The 18,225-nt window shown below is 37.8% G+C and overlaps 2 protein-coding genes across 3 annotated transcripts in view; one reads left to right on the top strand and one right to left on the bottom strand.

Moving 5' to 3' along the window:
* LOC134796016 (fibrosin-1-like protein) overlaps positions 1-18,225 on the bottom strand; it is a 323,185-nt gene that overhangs the window by 134,992 nt on the left and 169,968 nt on the right. The gene's annotated exons all lie outside the window — the stretch shown is intronic.
* LOC134796019 (serine/arginine repetitive matrix protein 1) overlaps positions 1-18,225 on the top strand; it is a 214,925-nt gene that overhangs the window by 96,853 nt on the left and 99,847 nt on the right. Inside the window, exon 2 of one of the 2 annotated variants that reach the window (XM_063767930.1) lies at positions 1,473-1,570. In XM_063767930.1, the coding sequence (XP_063624000.1) occupies positions 1,490-1,570 (81 nt within the window). In that variant the 5' untranslated portion in view covers positions 1,473-1,489. The remainder of the gene's footprint in view (positions 1-1,472; positions 1,571-18,225) is intronic. The other variant, XM_063767929.1, reaches the window with a different exon arrangement.

Genomic DNA, 18,225 nt, shown 5'->3' with positions numbered 1-18,225 from the left:
TCTATACTAGGTAGCTCTCTCTGATCGAATGCCGAATGCGCACCGTGTTCTATTTGACAGCGGGCTGCTATTCCAAATTTAAATATCACAACTAACCAGTCACAGATTAAAAAGGCTGTAAAGGTTGCAAACCTTTACAGTACATACCTACCATTCGACTTTACGGATTTTAGGTGAACCATGAACAGGCATTTTTAGTATGACCATGTTTCATGCACCTGCAGAGATAACTGACCCCCCTCTGCATAGAAATTGTTTTAGGGGGTCAACCATCTTTGCAGCTGACTATACATGGAATGAAAATCGTACGATGCATAAAAGGCGAATCTATTACCTTCGCGGTTTTCTCTTCCTGCCAATCATTGTCAATTTATTTTCTAACTAGAAGAAAAGATTAACTGTTTCACAACAAATATCTCGAAATCTTCCCACCAAACCTGTTTTATCGGCAAAGGAAACTTAAAAGAAAGTTAGGACATAGTATTGAATGCTAGTAGTACATATATCTAAAATTGTTTTTTCATGGATAATTGAATAACTAGTAATAAAACTTGGCTAAGTATTGGACAGACTTTCTAGAAATTATGGAACTCTTAAAATTATTGAATTTTTTGACTTAACAATAGAAAAATCGTTTACATCTATATCTACATACATACTACATATAGATATACATATACATTCGGTATTTACCTGTCGATTACTTTAGTTCCGACGCTACGCTGCCTGTAATGAAATACTTAAAAGCAATAAATATTAGCTACTTGGTATATTGAAAGTCTTAAAGTGACCCTTTTTCACTTGTTATTAAATGTACCTATTTATTTCCTCTGTATCAAGTTTACTACGAAATTGTCAAGCGTGGTGCGCCCTGTCAGTACTCGTTAGTCAAGCGTCTCAGTATGGTAATGCGTGTTTGTACAGCCGACACTTGGTCGCCATCGTGCAAGGTCATACGTTTTGTATCGATGTTTTTAAGTGTATGTACCTACTCGTAGTAGTGTCACTAATCGGTGTTTCGAGAATTTTGATGGCATAGTTTAGAATTCAAAATAACATAACATTATTCATTTTTCACATGAAAGAAAAACAGCAAAGTATGTAAATAAAACTATTATTATTTCGGTAGGTAACACGCGCTTTGACCGCAAAAGAGTGGTGTCTTTCCGACAATCTTTGGGTACCTAATGGAAAGATTAAAAAAGATAATGATTTTTGAAGACAGTGCAATAAGAGAGAAGTTCAAGAACTTCAAAATGATTTACTTAATGTAAGATGTGAAATTTTAGACAACAGCATGTATAAGAATACTACAATTCAGCCGATGGTGCTCCCCCTTAATACCCTTATTTTCCCAAAATGGCTTTCCTATAAATAATTTCCCAATTATAATTTGGCAAACTTCAGAATTAGATATTTAATATTTATGTGATCTGGTGCATCTGATACTAATGAAAACTGTTTCTCATTCCAGGTGTGATGCGCTGACATGCCGATAACAGCCCTGTCGCACGAGACGCCTCCCGCGTCGCCCCTGCACCCAGCCACCTACGAAGAGGTCCTAGCCACCGTATGTACCAACTCTTCTTTACTAATAGCCGGTTGCACCAACCACTTGATGGACTGATAAATGGCGATCAGCAGTGAACTATGAAACTTAAACGTAAAAAAAATAACGAATGTTTTAAGGGTAACAGACAGTTTGGTAGATTACGTATTAGGAAATAGATGCCTCGACCTCAGTGACCAAGGCCCTAGATCACGCGGCCGCGGTAGGCCTAAGAAGCGCTAGCTGGACGTCGTGATAGTGGACACGGAAGAGAATCTTACACAATCTTACACCTGAGGCTGCCAAAGACCGGGCAAAGTGGAGAAGATTGAGCAGGAAAGCGGACCCCGGCGCTAGGCCGGGAAAACGCTAGGTTTAAGAAGAAGACAGTCTGGTGGAACTGATCCTAAGTCGTTGTTTCTTTACTGATGACCTAAATAGATATCAAAGTGTCCCTACTGGACAGATTATAGTCCTGTCGCATGTAACAGCTCCAGCGTCGCCCCTGCATCTTAAAAAGGGTCAAAAGCTACCTACCGTTTGTACTATTTATCATGTACCTACTATGTACCAATAACCGTTTCGTTATTAAACTACAAGGTATGTAACGTATTTAATGTAGGTAGGTAACTAAGTAGATATGAATGAAATAAGATAAAAGAATATCCTGAAATGCAGTGAAGTTCACCGGATATTTTTGGATGTAAAACTTTCTGCAAATATTTTAAAGTGTGTCTAATAATATATGATGGCTCCTCTTCACGTTGGGCCAACGCCAACGCCAACGACGGACGCAGCCATGCGGTAGAATGAGATAGCAATATCACTTGCTCCCTCTAACGCATAAATGCGCCCCTCGTTGGTGTTGGCCCAACGTGAAGAGGAGCCATGAAACTAAATAAAATATCCTTATAAACAGATTTGATCTTACAGATGCGATCTCTTAGATAGGTTAGCTAAATCTTGTAGGTAAGTAAAGTTAGACCAAGAAAACTCTTCAGAGATTTTGATAGCACACGCAGTGCAAGTGTTATTTTAAACGTCAAACTTCTATGGAATTATTACGTATAAATAACACTTGCACTGCGTGGGCTATCAAAATCGCTGCAGACTTTTCTTGGTCTAACTTTATCTGTCTGTCAATGATTAAGCTTCATCACATCTAACCCTATATTATACATTCTATACAATGTAGACACGTTTCATCTTTAGGACAGATTATTACCTTTTACGCCTACAGCACCTAAAGCACTTGTTAAGCGGCATCTATTGTAGCGTGTTGCGCAACCGCCGCCCTCTTCGCAAGAGTTTGCCGCGAGCCAGAGGGCCTACCGCGAGCCACTTCGTTCGTTCTATTAGCCTCTTTATCGCTCGAATATGCAAGAACGATAGAGAGACACGTAACGATACTAACGATATTTCGATTTTTGATTTTCGCTGTAGACCCGCAGGGCTGCTCCCATGGTGTACCGAGCCTATTACTCCAGGATAACCAGAATAAGTATGACCGATTACATGTACTTACGAGTAAGTGCCTATGGATCTTGATGTCTTACATACAAATACATTAGCAGCTAGTGATTAGCTAACTCCTGACGTCTCAGACGATGCAACAGCTCACACGCCAGGTTTAATGTCCATGTAGGTTCAATGTAGACCTGGAGTCCAAATTTAGGGGATGTACAACAAAATAATTCAAAACATTAAAATTATGTCACATCACAAACACTCGTAGTTCTGCGAGCTAGAGAGTTCGCGAACGGCCCTTACTTCGCCATATTTTTTTTTATAACTGAAGCAAACACGCTGCTCTCGCACTTCGCACTTCCTCAGTCGATTATAAAAATAATTTTGTAATCACTAAAGTATTATAAAGCAAGGAAAGATAATAAAATAAATAAATATTAGGGGACATCTTACACAGATCAAACCTAGCCCCAAACTAAGCAAAGCTTGTACTATGGGTACTAGGCGACGATATACATACTTGTATAGATAAATACATACTTATATACATAGAAAACAACCATGACTCAGGAACAAATATTAGTGTTCATCACACAAATATATGCCCTTACTGGGATTCGAACCCAGGACCATCGATAATCTATGATAATCAGGATAATCTATGAAAATATTTGGATATTTTATTAGACTCAAATACTTCAGTGGCAATTGCCAATAAGTAGGTATGTAACTGTCGCTGTCGTCACGCATGCTAATTGACGATGATGTACAAAGTGCGTCTAGTAGCATAGCATACTGGTCTCCAAGTTTCCTTACACAAATTTGCAATGCAAATCTTATCACCTTGGCATGTGATTTTCTGATTGTATAAGTATTGCCGAATTCACATACTGCTCCGCAGTAGCATCGCTCGCGTGGCATAGGACTATGTGAACGGCTATTATAAGTCAAACGGATACTATTCACCTGCATACAATAGCTTAGTGGCTTAGTGCAGCTCTCTGCTTCCGACGTGTGGCCTTCTCGCGCGAAACTATTACGAATAAATACGAATAAAAAGCGAAAATTGTGGTTGTGTATTAGTGAGTTGGATGTGCAGTGATTGTGCAGTGCGCTTTGGATTGGTTCAGTTCATAAGCAATAAGTATATCGAAATAACCAAACAAATAGGTAGAGACAAACAGAAGATCTGGTTTTAGCATTTAATACCTAAGTAGTTAGGTTATGAATTGATGTTGTCCTAGTTAACCGGCTAACATTGCTGACCGTTAAATTATGACTCCTTGTATATCAAATGGGATTTGTAGCTCTCGATGTTTGTTTAGCACGTTTTAAGTAATATTAAAGAAAACTCTTCAATCTTATCTTCATAAAAATATGATAGAATAAATACTGGGTGACCGCAAAATGGTATGGCAGTTATTTTGCCATACCATTTTGCAGTCTAATAATACAATTATATGATATTATCTTAAATAATAAAATAGAATAAATAATAGATTGATAATATGCTAACCTGTTTGCCTTGCCTTCACATTTCTATAGGTAAATAAATCACCTAGTCAAATTGAATATTAAAATAAGTATAGCGCAATAGCCATATTCGTAATATAGGTACCTAATACCTAGTAAAAAAAATATAAATTTAATTCTAAATACATAAACGAAGTGAAAAAAAAAAACATTTTTGTTTTATTAGTTTATCAACATACTTAGTTGTTACCGCATATTACTCACCAGAGGGCAATTAAATAGGTCCCTATTTGTGCAGTAGAACCTTTGTTACAGCTTGCATGTGTAACGCGATGATTTTAACAGAACCTTGAAAATACCTATTAAATCGCAATCTAATTATTAAAATTGCCTCTAACTACATCATTCAACTATGAATGAGTCTCACGAGACGCAAAAATTCAATCATGTCATTATACTATTCATTGTTTCGAGCTACCAATTAATAAGTGATGAAAGAACGAAACGGCAAGTGATGAAGGTGTCAGTATACCTATTAATGGTGTATCTTTGGTATTGTTTACGAGACAAGGAAAAACCGCATAGGTACGAGTACGTGTACTAACATGTGCGGTCGGTGATATTTCCAGCGATGATCGTGTTTAAGCCTTAGCCAATAGGTAATCTATCTAATAGGCATGTAATGTACGAATGAAAATAAGTATTACATACCGAAAAAATGTATTACGTTTTTTTATGTAACCAGACAGAGTAGGACCTGCCTGTTGATAAGCAATTACTTGTAACTCCTATACAGTAAGTACACACCTTTTTTTGGGAACCCTCCTAACCTAGTCAGTATTTGCGGGAGTAAATTCCACTGAAACAGTACAATGCGCGACCGTTTAGGTTTCAGAATGTGCGTATTGACTATTTGCCCGACAGTGGCGCTCGCCTACTAGTGGTTAGGTATAGGACAGTTATTTGCAAGCGATAGTCATATTTTTAAATTAAAGGAAAATATGAAAATTCATCGTTTTCATGATTCACTTTTCGCGATATGGCCGGTGTTCCAAATGGTCGCAAGTTCGAATCTAGCCCGAAACGGTGATATATGAATTTTAAACCGACTAAAGATCAGATTTATGCCACTTCTAGCCTGATCATCGATTTTAGTTCTCTAACACATGCACTTTGTAAATCTAATACGGTATTTACAATGGTAAACAAGTATATATATGTTTAGGAATTTAATATTAATTTTGAAATAGTTTACTGGATATTCAATAACAATTTCTGACTGCGGCCAAGGTTGGTAGGGACTGATTTATAATGTCAATAAATAAACGTACCTAAACGTGTGGTTAGATCATAAACAGCAGACGACAGACAGGGCGATAAATGTCGCTACCTTCCCTTCTGGTCCCGCACAGTCTGAAACCATCGACACGAGAAGAAGAAGAAACAGCATAAACTTGCAATTTTTAAGCAAATATTGCAAACATAGTTGTGTAAGGGATCAGGTTTTAAATCCATTTCTTAAATTAAACTTATGAAATAACATCGGACAGACGACCCCATGAATCCAACACGATGAAATCATTCCTTAGATTTAAACTTGTTTTTCTAGTTTTGTGGGTATTAATATTGTTTTCCGCAAACTAGCTTGAATCGTTTCGTAATACGTTTTATTTAAAAAAGTCCACTGTAGTAATTTTGTTCTGGAGTGAAACAAAAAAAAACATCTACATATATAGGGTCGGTAACTAGCATGTGACAACTCTAGAAATGCAACCGTCCTTGGACAGGTGTTCGCTTACGGTTTTTATCAACGGAAGTACCTATTTACTATCGTCCTAATATAAAAAATAAATCGGACGCTCCGTAAAAATAAAACTAAGTACGTAAATGTTTACAACTCTGATAAAACAATGCTTAAATGGCATTAAGGATGTTAACGCGGTATCGATCAGCTGTTGCGTCAGCGCGCGGGCAAGTGCGACGATTTAAGAATAGCCGGTTCACCTTGCTGCGCCGTGGGAGCGCCGTTCATGTAAATACCATACTACTGCCGCATTTCTACACCATCGGCACTGTTAGGTGAAATGTGTAGTTAAAGCAGAAGCTGAAAGACCCCTTGTGAGATGTTACAATATTCTAAGTTTGTATACCTGCTCAACTTTTTATTAGATCTGCAACCTTTGCTTAGAATATACATGGATTTAAATAGCTATCTAGTTATAAATATTAAAAGAGTTGGTAACCTTTGGATTTAAATAAATATCTTTGACAGATGTTTCAAATCGTTAAACAGTTAATAGTTATAGAGTTAGACCAAGATAAGTCTGCAACGATTTTGAAAGCACACGCAGTGCAAGTGTCATTTTAAACGTCAAACTTCTATAAAATTATAACACTTGCACTGCGTATGCTATCAAAATCTTTGCAGACTTTTTTTGGTCTAACTCTATTGTAATTATTGTTTGATAGTTTTAATAAATATAGAATAAAATGACAAAATAGAAAAAAAAAACCAATACACTCTGTGTTATAAACAAGCCGTGGACAATAGATACCTACTTATCTATTGTCTACGTCTTTCCAAACAATAAAAGAAGTAGGTGTCACATAAAAACAATCAATAAAAAAAATATGATCAATAATTTCAATTAATAGGAATATAAAAATTGTATGATTTCCACGCAAAAAGTATTGTTGACGTCGCCGCGTTTTCAAGGTGTAAAATATTTTAAATTCGACAAACGATGCTTGACGTATTCATTGTATATTTATTAGGCTTGTTTGGCATTGTTGGAACGGGCTCACGGTTAGGTACTTACCTACATACTAGCACACACATTTATGCCTTTCTAAGAAAACTGAATTGTTTAACTAACTGAGAAGTATAAAAATAATTTTCATTGATCAATCAATCGATCAGTCAGTTTCTTTATTGGCAAAACGCACACTTAAATGCATGCAAATACAATTATATGGTACACAATAAAATCAACAAAAAATATAATAAAACAATTACAACAATAATAATGCATTACAAATTAGGATGTCAGAGCCAGAATTACAAAAACTCGTAATTCTTATAAAAAGCACCTAAGCATGTCATGCTTCAAGTAGAGATCTATTGTCTCTAAAGTGTTTGCTCTATGATAACGACAAAACGCTTTGCGGAAAATGGTAAAGATCCCTTTATTACACAAGCATGGCATAATTGTATTGACTATTAAGTAACGTACGACGGCTATCGCACAAATCAGTCAAGGCAGTGTTATTGTAAGTGGCCGGCGTATCGCGTTTCAGGCCACAGTGACTCACGGACAGGCGATCCTCAGACCAAGGTGATTGTACCTGCTGCTGTTATGTTGCCACTTGCTAATGTCATGCGAGTCGTGGGAGGAGCTAGGAGTGGCGAACTACTGTCATTACGGGTTTGATAACTTTAAAGCATGAGATCTTCAAGTCGGATTTGACGCCAAACATCAGCTCCGAAAAACTCGGCCCAAGCCCTACTCTACTCTACTCGTACTGTGTTTCGTGTTGGCGAACTTTCAAAACCAAATTTGGATTTGCGAGCCTGGCTCGCGCCCATGCACGTAATAATTAAACTATTTTTAGGGTTCCGCACCCAAAGGGTAAAAACGGGACCCTATTACTAAAACTCCAATGTCTGTCTGTCCGTCTGTCTGTCACCAGGCTGTAATCTCATGAACCGTGATAGCTAGGCAGTAGGAATTTTCACAGATGACGTATTTCTGTTGCTGCTATAACAACAAATACTAAAAGTACGAAACCCTCGATGGGCGAGTCCGACTCGCATTTGTCCGGTTTTTAAATTTGTCAGGATGTAGCCGTCAACGGATACGTCTGCGAAAACATCATCATCATCACTTTTACTCTTTTACTCTTGAAGCTGAACCACCAGTTTTAAAACAATAGAAATTTCCCTTTTTTATTCAAACTAAAAACCGTATTTGAGTTTGTTGTCACGCTTCAAATGTTGCTAACTCTACCGTACGTTGGTATCTGCAATAAAAATAAATGTTCAGCCTACACATGCACGTAGGTATAGTTAAAGTCCTTTACAACTAGGTTTTATGTAAATAACACTGTTCATAATAATAGTCAATATTCCTAAATAGGTACTTATTACAAAAGTAGAGCAGTATTTGTAGTAGTCAAAGCAATATAGGTCCATTCGCCGTGTGCCTGCTATACGGCCACAATTCAAAAATTTTAATATTCTGGATTATTGCAGATTCGTATTCAAAATTGTTCAATTTACGACCTTATTTCGAGAGCCATAGCATAAAAGGTCTTTAAGAGCCTTTTTCTCACAAGTGGCCTTATGGATTTGACCATAAATTGTCAGACGATTCCCTGCAATACAGCCACTTGCCAGTCTGCCGCCTCCTGCTCCCGCGGCGTTCGCACGTGAACCTGACGGCCCTTTTGAGTTGTGGCTATATAGCACACGTTTTAAATGAAGCTTTTGAGTTGCGTCCTACAAAATAATAATTAGATAATGTTGCTGATTATAAGCTAGTTACACATATTATCGCGTACAGTGATCTTGTTCCTATCAAAGTTGATAAAATAAAGGGATTTTAACTATTTTGGTGTTTTTATTTATATTTGCATGGTAACCTTTATCCAATAATTTTGTGATTAAATTTGGCCGCATCCCAAAATCTTTAAAAAACGTGTCTGCATTACGGCCACAACTCTAAATACCTGTCTTTCGGGCCTTGTGTCTTAAAAAATATACATTTGTTTTAAAAAGTGGCGTGGTCATAAGGAGGGTTATATCATTCCGAGTAAAAAAAGCTAAATTTTAAATTCATAGACCTAAAACTAAAGGAGTAAGATCCTATTAAACACCCTGAACTATACTCTCACAACTTTGAGACGCGATTTCTCGAAAAAACGGTTTTTTTAGATGTGGCAGTGTAGCAGGCACACGGCGCATTGCATAACCACGATCGGCGTAACGGTCCTAGTGTAGGCATACGCATCCTTACCTCATTTATGTTAAACAAGCCACGAAAAACAATAAACAGAACTACACGTAATAACTTACGCATGTTTAAATCATTCCTGTAAATGGTTACGTCGGTTAAACAAAGCTTCAACGTCTCTTGACATAAAATGATGTATCGTTATCGAACATTCAAAGGGGTTACAACCTTTTACATAAATTGTACATTAAATAATGATCACGTAATTTCAATACGCTAAATTATGCAGCGATGCATTGCCGTGCTGTTTGTGTCCTTAATGCATGGTGATAAGGTTTAAATATTTGAAATTGACTGTTTGCTAATTTGCGTGGATAACCCCTCGCATGCAATTGGAACATCAATGCGTGTTTAATTCCGATTTGGGATTAGATTTCACGCTTACAATTACAATGCGTAACTGAATTAGCGTAATTAGGTATTCTGATGAGAATGACCGAATAACGTTTACGGAAGGTACCTAGTTCAATAAATGCATTTATAACTTTGCGATTCAAATTGATAAAAAGGGCAATTTTTTTTAATGAATAGCTTTTATATTTACCAGTCGCTTTTCGGTGAAGGAAAACATAGCGAGGAAACCGGACTAATCCCAATAAGGCCTAGTTTACTCTCTGGGTTGGAAGGTCAGATGGCAGTCGCTTTCGTAAAAACTAGTGCCTACGCCAATTCTTGTGATTAGTTGCCAAGCGGACCCCAGGCTCCCATGAGCCGTGGGAAAATGCCAGGACAACGCGAGGAAGATGATGATGATGACATAAGACTTGTCATAAATTTTACTAGTGTACTGTGTGTGTAGTGTAGTGTATTGTGTGTGTAGTGTAGTGTGGTGTAGTGTATTGTAGTGTAGTGTATTAGCAATCCTTCAAGAAACACAAGAATGTTACTAGTAGTATTGTTTACGTTGGACAAAGCATCCCGAACAAGTGAACGGCCTTGCTGAAGGGTCAGGCCGGTCAGCGGGCCACTTTGCTTACAATGCGCCAGCGCCGGCTCTGCGCCACTCTCGATTTCATACGCCACAAATGGTTCAATCATTCTATGAGGGCATTAGTAGGTACCAGGATGCAATACTGCAATTTTTTAAATGCATTAAAATTGTAATTACTTTGATTATTTGTTATTTAGCGTTATTAAGATTATTTGTTCTAATTTGGCGTTTTAGTTTATTTTTTAAATTGTTTGATATTGAACTTTCTTTTAATATAAAACTCATAATTTCCTAATAGATCTCTGATTCTAAGTGTGGCAAGCCTTTTTTTGTTTTGATTCTGTGAGGAACAAGAGCTTTCTTTAGCGATATGTAAAACTACTATCGTCGTGTATCTACGATACAAAATAACAATTTACACGTTTTTTACAATTTTAAAACCTGGGTAAATAAATATGTCTAATTATTAATCCTATTTTATAAAAAAATAAACTTTAAATAACAAGTTTTTTTGGTTACTTTGGGTATGTTCAATTTTGTAGATGGGTAAACAGGATAATCGCAGCCCAAGCGAAGTTTTAGTCTTAAAGAAGCCTGAGCTTGTTTTTACTATTAGTGCTTAACTCTCGATTTCAAACGCTACAAATGGTTCGAACATTCTTCTAACGTTCTACGGTATTTTAACGCCCGCTTTGCGTGATGTCAATGCATCACTCTCGATTTCAAGCGCAGCTATTAGCTTACTTCAGTAGAACTTAGGTTTTTATCGCATTGATTTAAAATAGAACTTAATTAGCAGTGAAATAAATTGCTACTTAATATCTGGTTGTTTCTGTGCTTCTAATATTAGAGTAAAAGTTTTTTTTTCAAACTTATTGATATAAAGGTAAACCCGCGTCACGGCCAAAAAAAACCGTCAAGTGCGAGTCGGAGTCGCGTTCCAAGGGTTCCCTACATTACCCAATTCTAAACAATGTCTTTTTTTATGCGGAATGTGAATGAAATGTCTTAAAAAAAAACCCATAGGAGTCGGATCAAAAACTAAGTAATTAAGTCCGACCCACGCTTGACTGCACATTTCTAATAGGTTTCCCTGTCATCTATAGGTAAAGAACTATTTTTAAGGGTTCCGTTTTTTCCGTTCGAGGTACGGAACCCTAAAAAAGACTAAACGTGATGTAAAAAGAACTTTAAATGTTAGAACAATTGAATTTTCTAATCAAAGGAATTTGATCCGTGACCTGATGCAATTCGTCAGTTTCCCTGTAAGGCGCACCCAATGTCATTAACCATAATTCAATAAAAGATCGTTCATCGACATTTTGGCGGAGTCAAGGTGGTGCCATAATTTTAATTTCGTTCGCCTCCCGCTTTTGGCCCTGCCTTTATTTGGTGCGACCTTTCGGGCCAGTTTCACAAATGAGTATGAAGTCGGCCTAGGAGCTGTTTGGCGAATAAATAATATTATAAGCTTTTACTTAAAAAAAAAAATTGAAAGCGGAAGTAGAGCCGAGGCTGCAAATATATTCAGGTATTTAATTTACTATGACTATAATAATTCTGCTTGAGTAAGTACGTGTAATTTCGCATAAATACTGGGGTCCAGAACCTAGACGGCTTGGCGTGTGATAGCAGTGGTGCTCGTGATATTGCAAGTATTGAGATATTAAACATACTTATGCGCTGATTATATTTGTACTAAAAGTAACAACTACCTACATATACTTACCTAGACTTATATCGACCGGGATATGAACCGTGATTACCTTTTGTTATGTTTTCGAGCTCCCGATATTTCGACGCAGTTACATGCATCTTGTTCACGGGTAACATCGGTTCATAACCCAGTCGATATAAGGGAGAGTTGCACCAACCACACTTGACAGACTGATCAACGTCAGCCGGCGCGCCCCGGCACTTTTCTATGAAACTTTCCATACATAAAAATTTAGCGAACTCTTTAACGATACGAACAGTTTGGTGCAACCGACCCTAAGTCTAGTGAAACTAACCGTGAATCATTCAGAACTGTTACATATACCTACTTACCTACACTAAATGTGTAAGGTCCACTTGCACCATTCCACTAACCCGGGTTAACCGGTTAAAACTGCAGTAACCATGGTTACCAGAACAATTTGACACTGGGTTAACGGTTTAACCGCTTATCCTCAGGTTAGTGGAATGGTGCAAGTGGGCCTAAGTAGAAGACTTAACTCGTGTAAACTAGGCGTTCAGCTGATAAGAACATTGACAGTAGTTTTCCTTAAAGGAAACTATACCACTACGTGTTCATTGATCGCCCGTCCACCGATAAGGCCGGCCGCAAAAAGACAGTTTACGTGTGTTGTCAAACTTGTGATCTATTGCGGCCGCCCTGGTAGACAGCTACATTCCGACTGCTGACCAGAGTTGAATCCAACGCTCAACTATCCTCCTAGTGTAAGGCCCGAGTGGACGCTCTAGTTGAGCGTGCAGCGGGGCGGGGCGTGCGGCGTTTATGTTAAACAAATGCAAACGTATAGGAGCGGCCTTAGTGCACGCTGCTCATATCACTTGTGAGCCCGACGCCACGCTGCACGCCCCGCCGAACGCTCCGCTTCGAGCGTCCACTCAGGCCTTGCACTACGGCCCAAAGTCCTACCTATAGCACTTCTTCAGTTCGATGAAATTTCAATCATATTCATTTGGAAAAGAGTCGCTTATTGCTTTGTTTCATTCCATTTTCAAACAACGCATAATCAACACTATTTCCTACACTATAGATTCAAATTTCAGTGGAAAATTTTGGATTTTTCACTTATACGGCTTGGCCTTAGGAGACTATACACTAGTTTAAGGGCCAGTTGTACCAACCACAATTAGCGGACCGATCGGAACGAAACGAACGGAACGAAATTTTCCAAACAAAAACTCTTAGCGAATGGTTTAACGGTGACAGGTGGTTTAATGCAATAGATCCTAAGTGGCTCTCCAATTACGCATGCATAGTTATAAAATATAACTGTGTATATATTGTATGTAAATAAATGATTTAAAAAAAATATAAGTACATACAATTTGATTAAGTGTTAATTTTATGACTACAAAAGTTTCTACAATAGTTAGTGCCTATTACTGAATTTTTTCAGTGCCAATAATTTTGCATTTTTCTTTAAGTATTCAATTGAAAGGTCGCGTATTCGTGTCGGCTCGAAGTAACGAAGTAAGTAAGCGTGAAGGCTCGAGGAAAGCGACCCAAATAATTCTAAACAGCCTTTATTAACCCACCATATTTTACATATTTATACAAAATTAACCCTTTACCAGGCTGACATTCCAAAAATGACAATCGAATATCACTGACTCATCGAAAACAGAACACATGTTTGTGCCGAATGTGGGAAATATTCGAGTATATCCCTTAGCAGGCTAAGGGTACCACCACATTACCAGGGTAAAGGGTTAAATGGACTCGCCTACGGTCCGTCAGCAATGGGAATCCAAAATAACACGGCGGTACACGTCGAGATGTGCCGATAGAAGGTATTGTGTGCCACAAGGCGATACTCCCCATTAGTGCCGTCTAAATATTGTATTGTACGCGAACTCCGGCCTAAAACACTTCATTGTTTCAACGGGAGACGTAGGGTTGTCACGTATCGGGTGTGGTTAATTGAAACATTTGGCAAAGTTACTGTTCAATATTGCATTAAATTATGCCCTCCTAAGCGCCACTTGCACCATCCCACTAACCCGGGGTTCGGTTTATAGAAACTTTATTTTTGTCTAAGAAATTACAGGAATTTCACTTATAAGACTACTTATAAATAGTTAACTTAAAAATTATAAGTTACACAATAAGCAAGCACTTATGACAATGTTCAATAATACACAGTTGCATTTAGATTTAAACTAATGATTCAAACACAGAATAAACTAAGATTGGACCCTAATGGTCTTAACATAAGCTTTAGATTTAATTGGTTAGTAATTGGTACATGCGAGGGTATCTTTTTTGTTCGACTCATGGCTGCCAGGCTTGTTTACGGGGTTAACTGGTTAAACCATTAAGCCAGTGTCAAATTTTACTGGTAACCATGGTAACTCCAGGTTTAACCGGTTAAGCCCGGTTGGTGAATGTTGCAATTGACCCTAGCCGAATAGCGCTTTTGAGATAGCGCTCTTTGGCTTAGTAGGGCAGATTATTTTCTCCATATAAAATGCTACTGGTTACATCGTACGACCCGTTTGATGTTAAGCGATCACTATAGCCTATAGACGCCTGCACCTCCGGGGTTTTATATGCGCGTTGCCGATTCGTTTAGGTAATCTGTCATTAATTTCATTGCTTATACCCAACTAAAGTTAGACCAAGACAAGTCTGCAACGATTTTGATAGTCATGAACGTCATAATTTCATAGAAATTTAACTTTTAAAATAACACTACCAAAATCGTTGCAGACTTTTCTTGGTCTATCTCTATCAGCGTAGGTATATAATGCGTTCAGAAATCCTACAATAGTATAAATTGCTATTTATCAGTTGCCAGGTAGGTTAAATTTAATATTTAATAATTTTTTGAGCATTTGCAATATAATATTTATTAAAAGTTCCGAAACTGGAGTTGTAATACTGGCAACCCTAATAGTGTCCAATATTGATGGCCAATGGAGATAGTTTCTGATAGCCGCGAGCGCTGGTGTTTAATGCATGAATGCAAGGTCCTAGGCTTGTTTCGTCGAGCCTAGCTACTCGCACTAGTTAGCCACCCCACACTAGGGTCTTTCGAGCGTCGGCGTCTAGTCAGCGCTATGGAAACTAGCGTTGCTGCGCAGTTGCGTCGAGCAGCAGCCATAGTAGTAGGGGAGCCCAAGAGGGGAATTTTGTGTTTACTCGAGCGCGTCAGATTAAGATATGAGTGATATCTTGCTACCCCGTGTAGTCTACCTTTACCTCTTTTAGCCATCTATGTTGAGCCCTTGGCTGGTGGGGGGTTCAACAAATTGTTAGGTAGATTGTGGAGTTGGTCATATTAGTCCAAATTAACGCTATAATTTGTGCTATTACTAAATCTGATAATTATTTGCACGCATTTCCTTAATCGGTTACGATGCGGTTACGATGTAAAAATTAGGCGTCAAACTTGTGTTCGTCAGATTAAGAAAATGCCTACAAATAAGTGTTATATTAAGTTATAGAAAAATATAGCATTAACGTGGACAAAAACGACCAAACCCACAAACTGCTTAACGATTTTTTAACCCTCCACCGGCTCGCTGGAAAAAAAAAACTCTATATAACTTTTTTCTTCTTATCATCTAACATTTCGATTCCAATAGGTCTGTACAACGCTCGAGTAACTACACATTTAGCATCGTCGGCTTCCCAACTATAGAGTTGAGTAGATGCCGAGTTGCCGACGCTCGAGAGACGCTAGTGTGGGGTGGCCCTTACTGCACCATGGGACGGTCATGACGGTGAAAATATCCGCCATAATGTTTAGAAGTCATGTCATGCTCGTTTCTTTTTGCACTAACGGGCTTTAGCTCTTTTAAGCATACAGACGAGGAGCAACATAACATAACTATTTATATTCGTTTTAATGTCTTAAATAATTTAATACAATTTCCCACCCATTGGGAAATGTAGCTATTTATTTAGGACATTGAATGTAAAGTTGACCCTTAACTCAATACTAACGTGCAAAATAAAAAGGATAAACGATAAGTTATCATAAATAGGACTTTCTCACAAATTTCAATAAATTCCTACATGCTAATTAGTTTTGTTAATAAAAATAGTTACTAATCCTTAAAGTTGTATACCGAAGGCCTATTTTATTTACAGTCGTGGTTTTATTTTTTTGACATTTACTGCATTATGGCGTAAGCCACACGTTTTATCGATTAAAGTTACCCTTACTACCCGGATTAAGATTATTCAATTTCATATTACTAACTCTCAATTAAATACACGTTTGAGCAGGAACTCAGAATTACAGTTAAAAAGACTATATTCTACAGACATAGGTATAGGTTAGTGTAATAAATAATCTAGAGGCGGATTTTTTACCTTATTTTTAGCTGGTGTGACCGTTCTGACATTGACGGCCATTACAATAATTGTATGCCAGCACTAAAGTAAGGACAATCAAATGCAACTACGAGATGATCACAAATATGTCATGTCATCTCATTGTAATTTTCAAATTGTTTTGGTTTCATAATTATGCTGCTGAATTTAGTCGAATAAGAATAGCGTTCGTTATACGCCTTCAGTAAAGCAGATTAGACTAGGCTATAACGTCACAACTGTCCACATACGTTTTAGGAACACATAAACATGTAGTAGGTACCTATCTACATACTCGGTACCATGTACAGTCTGCGCACAAGCTCTGAAAGGAAAATGTGAGGGAAAAACGGAATCTTCTATGAACATGACGAAAGTTTACTTTTCGCATACATTTTTCTAAGACTTTTATCATACAACTTGTAAGAAGTAGAAGATTTTAACTTGCTGAGATTTTAACTAAGAACATAAGTAAGAAAAATAGGCTTTAAAGTCCGTTTATTTTACGATGGCCACAGAAAAGACGCAACCGTAACTCATACTAAAAACGATTTTGAACCGAATGTTTTCCGGCTGCAAAAAGGGTTGGTTGGGCGCACCGTGCAGTGCGAGTCGTGGCTTAAGGGCCAAGGGGTCAATCTAAAAGTACTTAGAGCTTGTGCGCAGACTGTACAGTCAACTGTAAAAATATGGGTGCACAAATCATCTCAAAAATATGTCCCATAGCTCTTATGTCAGCGAATTAAGAGCTATGGGACATATTTTTGAATAAGTTTGCTACACCCATATTTTTACAGTTGACTGTACATCAATTTACATCTGTACATCAAAATGTCCCCGTCCTTTGCGGCAGACTGATCAAAACAGAGCATCATCAATGTGATTAGTAGTTGATAACTATCAACGTTACATGCAGTTTACAAATGATGTCTAACATATGTGACATTACAAATGAGTCTGTGAATCACTTGTTGATTCCGGTGCACCCACAGCCGTGACCTGGTGCTGGGTGCATCACAATGCAGCCGGCCTTGCTGCACCGCGGTGCACCTCGACAAGGGCACGGCCTTTGTGGTGACAAGTGCAGTTCGCTTGTAAAGGGTTGAATGTACTTCCATATACTTGGACTATTTTACCATAAAAGTTACCGACGTACTTACTTATAGAAAAAGTAACGGAAAATCAGCAAAGAAGCCCAATATACTCCTGCCTATCGTCCGCACTTTTGGGGAAACGCCAAAAAAAAACGCACGTATATTTTCGCTTGTAACCTGCCTAATTTAACGAATACAAAGATCCTGTAATAAAAAATATGCCAGAATGAAATTTATGGTAAATATAAGACGACGAAAAATTACTTAGGTAGGTGTACGTACTTGGTAGTACCAAAATGTAATAACGTAAATCACGTTCTATTATAATTTTATGACACCAAATTATTGATATTTGAACAATGAAATAACACTACCCGCATCGTTTCAATTTTACACGATTTGTACTGAAAATGTAACCCTGCAAAATCGTATAGTTCAGTCACGCGCATACCTCAGCAAAGACAAAACAATTATCATTTTAATTAGATCCGGTATTCACTACATTTGCTAGTCACGTAGTATATTTTCTTCGTTTCCTTTAGCTCCGTAGATGGAAAAACTTTCCGCGTCGTTTATCAATGGAAGTGACTGGGGAGGCGCTCGGCTTCATAAACTGTGGTTGCGTACCTTTCATAATTTTATTT

This window comes from Cydia splendana, chromosome 13, assembly GCF_910591565.1.
Source record: "Cydia splendana chromosome 13, ilCydSple1.2, whole genome shotgun sequence".
Lineage (NCBI taxonomy): Eukaryota > Metazoa > Arthropoda > Insecta > Lepidoptera > Tortricidae > Cydia > Cydia splendana.
This window is presented reverse-complemented; position numbering and strand designations above follow the sequence as displayed.